This window comes from Rhipicephalus sanguineus, chromosome 9 (assembly GCF_013339695.2).
Source record: "Rhipicephalus sanguineus isolate Rsan-2018 chromosome 9, BIME_Rsan_1.4, whole genome shotgun sequence".
Taxonomy (NCBI): Eukaryota; Metazoa; Arthropoda; class Arachnida; order Ixodida; family Ixodidae; genus Rhipicephalus; species Rhipicephalus sanguineus.
The window spans coordinates 121,960,049-121,969,777 of record NC_051184.2 but is presented as its reverse complement, the minus strand read 5'-3'; the positions used below and the strand labels follow the sequence as shown (position 1 = coordinate 121,969,777).

Genomic DNA, 9,729 nt, shown 5'->3' with positions numbered 1-9,729 from the left:
AGTTCTTCAGTACTGCTACAGTTGTCAAAAACAGCTGGCAATGTTGCAGGTAGACCTCGCAAAAGCTTTTGATCGTGTGAGCCATTCATTTCTTTTTTCTCTCCTTGAACATGTCAATATTGGTTCCATAGTACTTAACGGAGTCAGACTTTGTTATAACGATTCTTCGACTCGTCTAATTGTTAATGGTCACCTTTCAAAATCAGTTGCTATTGGCTCGTCTGTAAAGCAAGGATGCCCAATGTCACCACTTTTGTTTGCCCTTTATCTTGAACCACTGTGTTTGAGCATAGTACAATCGAGTCGTATCCGAGGATTCAGTATATTAGGCAATGAAGTTAAAATATTAGCTTATGCAGATGATGTAGCGATCATTTGCACCGATAAACCAAGTGTTGAAAATGCGATATCTCAAATTGAGAAATTTGGCATTGTTTCTGGAGCTCGTTTAAACTCCTCAAAAAGTTTAGGATTATGGTTTGGCTCATGGGGCAGTACGCCGAACCAGTTTGCAGGGGTTAACTGGACTCGCATTCCACCAAAGTACCTTGGTGTACCACTAGATGCGTATAGATTCAGTGCATGCTATTGGAAAGAACGTGTCCCTTTGATTGAACGGCAGGCCCAGGCATTTGTTCCATATCGCCTTTCCATTTTTGGGAGAGCCGAAGCTTGTAATACTTTTTTAGCAACAAAGCTTTACTATGTGCTGCAGCTTATTCATTGTGCTAGGTCTTACGTGCAACGCTTCCATCGTATATTTGCAACGTTCATATGGTCTTCGACTTTTGAGCCCATGCGTCGTGACAACATTTTCAGAGAAGTTAGTGACGGTGGTTTGGGTTTAATACATTTGTATCTATGGCAAACAGTTTCACGCTTCTTCTTTTTCCGTGACAATTCCCATCCCATCATTCGTTCGTTCTTGCAAGTTAACTTTGTTAATTGTTTCCCTGACTTGGTTGTTTCCTCAAACTTCTCCGCACGTCCATGCCTGTGGGGATTTATGGAGGAAGTTTACTCTGCTGTTCGATTCCTTAAAGCCCGATTTTCAACAGAATATTTGTATACTGTATCACGCAAAACACTATATAAGGACTTAATATCTATGCTCTTCCCACCTCCGCTGTACCGATCATCATATTTTGATCTTCCAGGCCATGATGTGTTGAAACGAGTGCAAAAAATGTATATATCTCCCAATTCAAAAACATTCTTCTATAAACTCCATTCTGAAACACTCCCCGTAAAAACATGGTTACAAACAAAAGGCATTTTTGTATCGTCGGTCAACTGCCGTCTCTGTGATGTACCTGAAACAATAGAGCATTGCTTCGTGACCTGCAAAGATGCGATTCTTTTCTGGGATGTCCTTCAGCGAACTCTGCAGAAAGAATTTGAAATTAATTCGTACACTATTCGTTATTTGATGCCAACACCTCTTGATGAAGTGCCGTACGATATGTTCCTTGTTATTGGTATGCACAGTTTGTGGAAGACGCGAATGCAGGACCGCAACGCAGAGCCGATCACCTCGTCACGTATACATTTCACCCGAATGGTTATTAATTTAAAAGAAGTTTACGACGAACTTGATTTCAGACCGGACTGGTACACAATATTGGCGAGGTGCTTAGCCTCGCCACCTTTTCTGTGCAACACCTGATGAAGAACTCTCCCTGGAATGAAGGACTATAAGTTAGTCTTCCAGTTTTGTGGAAGTGCTTGTACTTTCATTGTCGCTAAGTGACTGTAGTAGTGTAACTCTACTGTTGTGATACTGTGTACTATTTTCATACGCATTCTATTAAATACCATGATAAAAAAAATAAAAAAAAAAAATAAATAAAGCCTGTATAGGATCTCTTTACAAAGTGGTTTCAAGTACCGGCATGGCTCAGAGGTTGAATACTCTGCTCCCACGCAGAGGGCCCAGGTTCGAACCTCGTTCCATCCTGGAATTTTTTCTTATTTCGTTTTTTTGTCTTATTTCGAGCGATACTGGTTACGGACGCCAAAAACTACGGCGCCAAAAACGGCCGGTGCAATGATCTCATAACAGCTTTCGCTGTAAAAAACATGGCTGATCCCTCTGTCATAGGAATCGGTCTAACACAAAAGATAAACGTGCCTTCACAGACGTAGTTGGGCGTTTGTTGCGCATTCTTTCGCCCCAAGGGCGCAGGAATGAATGCTACAGCAACAAACGGTAATGTCACGCGAATAACGGCAAGCAGCTCGAAACTTGCAACGCGCTGCTCAAGTAGAAAGGACGCACGGAACGAACATACACAGGATGAGATCGAACTGTCACATTTGTAACTTATTTCTGCGTGAGCACCGCGCTCCTTTTGCAAAGGCGGTCGCTGCAGTGAGCCAAGTGACCTTCGTGCTCTCAACGCGAGACGTACAAACCACCGCGATCACGAGATACGCGCACGCACAAGCGACCACGCCCTGTAGACGCAGGCGCTCGTCGCAACGGCGCAATCTCGCTAGTGATAACGAAAACACGCTGTAACAATGGTCTCCGAGTACAGCCACCGGCAAATGGTGTATATATATAGCTCGCCGTTAACATTGCCAAGAACATGCCGTCCGTGGCCGAATCGTTTCGCGCTGCGCGCTGCGGAGCAAGGGGCCTGTAATTTCGATTCCATGTGACGGAACTTCTTCTTCTGGTATTTTCGTTTGCACACTGTTAGTCTTTATATTTTACAACGTCATAACTGTGACGGAAATACGTCAGTGGAGCCGTGGTGGACCCCGGCATAAAACACTTTCGTATTAAAAGTCAATCTGTGTTAGCCATGTGCTGGCGCTTGCCCGCTAGCTCCGCTTCTTACTCAGATTTCAAAGGAGTGAGCTGGCCTAATTTTTTTTCTGGAGGGCGAGGGGAAATAGTGAGAGCTTGGCACTCACTCAAGGAAGCCGTACGTTGAAAGGATCCTCTTATGTTAGCAACCAGAAATTGTGTTCGTGCGTTTGAACGCACATAAAAAAACAGATGATTTATTGGCGTACGAATGGCAGGAACGCACTATGTAAAGAGGGGTTGATTTTTAGACCGAGCGGAGATTTTTCAGACCAGTGAATGTAAAGGAAACTCTGTCTGCAAGCAAATTAACGAAGACCTAAAATATCAATTAAACACGAAAGATTCCACACGTATGGCCACCCCCACCCCCCTTAAGTATAAAGGAGCTAGCTGTAAAGAAGCAACACACGCCATGTTTACTTAATGGTACAATGGGGCCAACAAAATTGAAAACATTGCTGCCGAGCAAATGTACGGTTTCCTCAATGTTGATCGAAATGTGCGAAACGAAAGAAGAAACACTCAGTGGCCTCGGGCAACGGAGTTGAGTGCTGTCGCTATCGACGAAACGGCGATACCTCCGAACACAACTGTGGTGTATCGGAGACGCTGCATAGCGTTCCGAGACAATAGCGTTCTGTTCTGACAATGTATTTTTCAATGTATCTGTACGCAGCGTCAAACCATTAAATTGCTCGTGCTCGCCAGCTGGTATTCCAATCAGATGTGTTGTGTTACGTTAACAGTGGCTGCCGAAGCATAACGAGTGGATGTCGAACTGTTGTTATGCTTCGGTAACTTTCTTATTGGTGGCGAGCCAATGAAACGTGCCGCGCGCGCTGTTGGTGCTTATCGCACCGCTAGCGGCAGCGGATACCTCTCGGCGGGATGACGCGAAGAGACGAGCGCGTTCACGTAGCAACTGGACTTTGCGCAAAATATCAATTTCTTGGCGAACGCGTGTATGCCACGACAACTAAAGTAAGAAACACATGCAGTTTTTTTCGCAAGGAAAAAACGCTACATGCTGCGGACGCCCGCTTCGCGGCCAACCATGCAGAAAGAATTTTCTGTCTTTAGGTACGTACTCCCGCCGATAGATACCTGTTGCTGTCACCGAATCAACAGACGCGCGCCGTTATTAGGGCAAAAGCCTTATGCCTAACTAAACGTAATATTTGACCGTCGGCGTCTCGCGTCCTGCGGCAGCGGGTACAAGTGGTGAAACAAATAATCATCACGTGATGATAGAACCATATGACATCATCTCGACGTCAGAGACCGCAATATTCTGTGACGTCATCATGACGCCACAAATTCTAGCGTGACGTCAGGCGACGTAACGCCACATAATGCCGTTTTAGCGCTCTGCTTTCGGCAGCGAACAAAACTGCAGAGCGCGCGACCTCGAGAGAAGAAACTAAAGAGGGCGCTTTTAGTGGCATGTGAAGCCACGTCTCGTGTTCCCTGCTGGCGTCAATTCTGGTTCAGCCGTCTCGTTCTTTCGTCCCTGTGGCATAAGGCAACATCGTCATCACATGACATCGTAGCTCGGTCAAAGGTGGGCTGATCACGGAGGCATTGCAAAGCTGCAAAATGCAAGTTCAAGCACATTCATGATGTGGCAGATGTAAGTGATTTCATGCTATTGTAAGAAAACATGACAGATGGTATAAGGAAGTTTTATACGTGGAAAGGTACCCTGTATAGCTGCAGCTTCCTCGGCTTCCTGCGCTACAGCTTGCCCGCGTTAACCAACGCAAGCAAAACAAGCCTACGAATACTACAATGTGTTCAGGCCCAAGCGCTCCGAATTTGCCTAGGCTTGCCTCTTAGCGCATACAGAAAGCAGTCAAATAATAATACCGCTCTCTAAAACTGACGCTGCATGGAAGCTCCGCGTACTTGCTCGTCAATGTACCACGTCGAAATGGAACGAGCCGCAATTCAAGCATGCGCGACTATATTCCTTGGACTGAACTCTCAGCCTTCACATTCCTCCAGGCCTTCGCCGAGGTGACGCTACCCTCCTGCGCAGGTAATGGTTGGGTGTCGTATTTACGCGCGCGTACGCGTGCCGCATTGGAATGGGCGACACCGCATCATGTGACCACTGCGGCAGTGATGAAACAATTCAATATATTCTTTGCGACTGCCCACAGTACTTTTCAGAGAGACACTTTGCAACGCGCTCGATAATTTGGACGACCACACTCTGTCGGAAGAAAGAATCCTGTGCCATCGACCGGACCAAAGGTCACAGAAAAAGGCTGTGCAAGCGCTGCTGCGCTTTCTGAGTTCAACTGGTCTATCAGAATGGCGCTGACTGGAACGTTTTGCGTGTGTTTGCATGTGTGCGTGTCTTTTTTTCTACGGCGCCGTAGTTGTCCGCTGCCGGTGTCCGTAACCACTATCGCTCGAAATAAAATAAAAAAAAACGAAATAAGAAAAAAATGTCCAGGATGGAACGAGGTTCGAACCCGGGTTCTCTGCGCGGGAGCCCAGCAACCTACCTGAGGCATGGCTCTGACAAGGCAAGTCAGAGCCATGCCGGTGCTTGGAACTGCTTTACAAAAAGACCCTATACAGGCTTCATGTCGAAAAGGAACCGCATTAACATATGTAATGTAGCATGGTAGAACAGCAAAATAACAACCAAGTGTCACACAACGCGAATTCCGTAACGAGGCGTCACACAATGCGAATTGCGCAACGATTGAGTTGTTGGATGCTTCCAACCCATTACAAAGGCATCTGCCATAATTCTTCATCGTCATTAGCCACAGCATCAACAAAGTGCACATAATACCTTACAGCTGTTTAGCAGGTACCACGGTTCTGCGCAGAATGAAGAAAAATTGCGTAGTGGCTGCCTCTTTCCTTCACAAAAATTTTGATTTATAGCGTAGTGGGTTCCTCCCAAGTGCACCTCTCTTGGTTGCCAAGCAAGCCCATGAGGCTCCCATGATTCATTTCCTCAGGGTCTCAGTAAAGTTACATCCCCTGTCTCTATCTCTTTCTCACCTTAGCGTATGTTGTAAAGTGTGGTGGGAGAGTGAAATAACGATCGGGCGTCACACAATTCGAATTAGGTAAATAGTGGGTCATTTAAAGCTTCCAACCCATTACAAAAGGCTTAATCATAATTCTTAATCGTCATTAGCCGTCGCATCAAGAAACTGCACATAATGCCTTACAGATGGTACCTCGCTTCTCCGCAGAATGACGAGTAATGTCGTGGTGAGTGCTTCCCAACGTCACAAAAATTATGATTTGTGGCGTAGTGGGTACCTTGCTAGTGTAGTTGTATTAGTAGCCACAAGAGAGTTTATAACGGGCTCTAGAAATGCCGCTCTTCGAGCTTTCGCTGTGACTGTGCTGCGCTTCCCGCGCAGGCCCGGCATTTCGTTTTAAATGCGAAGCATTTCTTAGCGAACCTCTGGCACTTTGGGCGTTTCTATCTACGTATCTGTCTATCTATCTATCTAGCCGCCTACGTCTGGGCGCTCTCCTGGTCGTCTCCATACTTTTCAATATACCAACATTTCCACAGCATTGGATGAGTGTATAACGAACACGATTCACTGTTCATGACGTGAATAACGCAAAATACCTGTCGCGCACGTCATGAAGTCCTTTCCCTCAGTCACGTGTGGCACATACCCATATACCAGAGTTCATGTTATGCGGGTATGTGACTCAGGTGATAACATAGTCTTAATCAACGCAGTAACCGCGAAGATACACACTGACACGGAACGAAAGTGATAATAATAGTAATTGGTGTGGTTCTACGTCCCAAAACCACAATATGATTATGAGAGACGCTGTAGTGAAGGGCTCCGGAAATTTTGACCATCTGGTATTACTTACCGTACACTGACATCGCACAGTACACGGGCTTCTAGCATTTCGCCCCCATCGAAATGCGACCGCCGCGGCCGGGATTGAACCCGCGACCTTCGGGTCAACAGCTGAGTACCGTAACCACTACACCACAGCGGTGGACGCAAGAAAAGTTAGGGAACTGAAGACAGAGCCCCCCTGGAAGACGCTGGGCTGCCATCGACTCGTCCATTTTGTCCGCAACGTCGACCACGTGGATTGCGCAAAAACCGAGGTCAATGTTTCCTACAATAACCCTACCGAGAGGACCATGTCCCTCATGATTACCGGTGACTTCAGCATTGATTTATGAAACCCAACAACGCCTGGTTCTTAGACGGCAAAAAAGACGGCTTGTATTTGGACAGGGCATACCAAGACCTCGGTGCCACGTCCAGGACAGGATGCATCATACATCATTTGTTCGCAACAGCCATCTGCGGTTTCAACCAGCTCTACTATACCTCGCATTTCACTACACTTATACCGTTTGTAGTCGCGATCACGAACGGATCCTATTACAAATCCTGTACAGCTGCTGGTGCTGTCTTATCACGGTGACGATGACCTTATTCAAGAACTGCCAAGTACCCCTTCCATACATGCATACAAGTTCGTGAAACGTGCGTGCGTTGTCCGCCATAACGGATAACACATAAGCACATAACAACTGTAACGCAACTGTAACAACTGCAACTGTGACTGCAACGTACGTGCAGTGTGCCTGCTCGTGCCACACGGTTATGTATATATCTAGGGAAACTTTTCTGAATAAAGCTTAGTTGCGAGTAGTGCCTGTCCTGTGCATCTTTGTTCCTTCATTGTCCTATTCAAATTCGCGCTATCGAGTATTGAAGAATATAAGCACATATCAGCTTACTGCGTCAGGTGCTGGTAACACCTATGTTGCTGTTGGCATCGTTAAGCAACTGTAAACAACAGGTTATATAACACATATTCGACTATTCAAAAAATGTGTCTGCGTATACCATTTTCACATTTCTCGAGCGTCATTCCGCAACGTCTCGCTCAATGTGAATAATTGCGACACAGCCACCTTCTTGCGCATGCTTCGCATAACATTGATTACCACGGTACGTGGGATCTGCCGAAGTTTTTTCGTTTTTATTTTAACTCTATCTCTCTCTGTCCTCTTTCTTACCCCTATTTCCCCACCCCTGTGCAGGGTAACAAACCGGTCACTCGCGCCAGGTTAACCTCCCTGCGTTTCCTTTTCAATTTCTGTCTCTTTTATACGACTTCATCGCAAAATGAATTTATCAGCACTATGAAACATTAAGGAAATACATAGGAGATTAGTTTTCCACATAATCCATTAGCTAATGTCACAGTTAGACCGTGTAACATACTTCCGTTGTTAGAGGTCAGCTCCTAGGTGCCCGCTCCTGCGTTGAAAGGCGTCGCCATTGCCGTCGCCGCCGGTGGCGTAACCAATAGGCGTAAAAACAAAAGCGATAGACATGAAAAAACAACGCGAGTAAAAATACCCATGGTCGATTGGGACTTCAACCCGGGCCCTCTGCGTGTCAGTCGAGTATTCTACCACACAGCTACAGTGGTGCGTGCAACATACAGGAATCGAGCTAACCCATGTAATATAGTGTGGCAGAAGAGCACAATAACAACCATTCATCACACATTGGTAATGACGCAACACGTGTGTGCTTTATTGCTTCCCAATCACTGCAAAATGCTCAGCTTCATCGTTATCAGACACATGCAGCATCAACAAAGTGCACATAATACATTTCAAATGTGTAGCGGGCACTTCGCTTATATGCAGAAAGAGCAAAAATAGGCATAGTGGGTGCTGTCCCACTTTACAAAAAAAATGTGATTTGCGGCGTTGTCAATACCTAACGGAAAGCCAAAAGTTCAAACACAGTTGGCCTTGCCCCAACACAAAGCTGCGCTCAAAATTCGCATTAGGGAGAATCGTTATCGTCGGTGATTTTTTCTGCCACAAACTGACTCCGCGATGCCATCAGGGCGAGAATAAATTGGGGACGACAAATGCACTCACTTGAGTCCAAAGAATAGGTACGACGACTAATGTGAACATGTGTGTTGCATAGATTACCGGACGACGCATCACGTCCCTACGCTCAATTCATGTTGGATTTTTGCGTAAACCAAATTTTCATGATCGTCGCTGTCACCTTGGGTGCTCCACCTCGCTCTCCTCGGCTCCAGCACCACTTCTCGCGGGTGGCAGGCTTTGACACCTTTGGAAACAATCTCACAGCTTTTTCCAGCATGCCCACTGCGTACAAAGGATGGTTACTTTGCCCCCTGCGTACAAAGGATAGTTCGTTTGTTATTAATAACGCGTTATGCGTACGCTCCGAGCCCGCTGTAGTAATGCGACGGCCAAACAAATCATCCCTGGACAATGATACATCGGCGTAAATCAAGCTAGAGGGAACTCGGATGTGCAGTGTGAAACAGCATCTATCTTGCATGCAACAAATTCCTTCGTGCTGTGAACAATGCCGAACGTATGCTGCTGCTGCAAGATGGCATACATTCACATTACATATGGCATACAATCACAGATGACATACAATCACGGTAGCGCAGCGCGCAGCATGCGTCCGAAAGTTACCCACTGCTCCAATAAAATTTGTTGCGGGGCTAGTTGGTGCATAGTTAAGTATAAGACGGTGGCGCAAAAAGGGACAAGGACGAAACAGGAAGAAGAGACGTATACAAGCGCACTTGTGCGCTTGTATACGTCTCTTCTTCCTGTTTCGTCCTTGTCCCTTTTTGCGCCACCGTCTTATACTTAATTACCCACTGTTCCATCCCATTCCTCTTGCGACACGGCGCAATGCAATTTCTATCAGTTGATGGGACTTGTACAGCTGGCTTGTCACGTCCCATATCACAATTTGTTTCTCAATTTCATCAGTAAGGCGGTGCTGAAGTGTTGCTTTTCGGGGTTGGATACCGTTTCCTCGCAAGGAAGGGTCACCTCACAAGCTGACGGTCTTGGCATTGCAGCA

General features: G+C 46.2%; 1 protein-coding gene across 1 annotated transcript; it reads left to right on the top strand.

Moving 5' to 3' along the window:
- Positions 1 to 796: 796 nt before the first annotated feature.
- Positions 797 to 1,546, top strand: LOC119404381 (uncharacterized; the record flags this gene model as incomplete). The annotated part of the gene is made up of 1 exon (XM_037670905.2): positions 797 to 1,546. A coding segment is annotated over exon 1 (750 nt), but the record flags the coding sequence as incomplete, so codon positions are not given.
- Between the last annotated feature and the right edge of the window lie 8,183 nt (positions 1,547 to 9,729).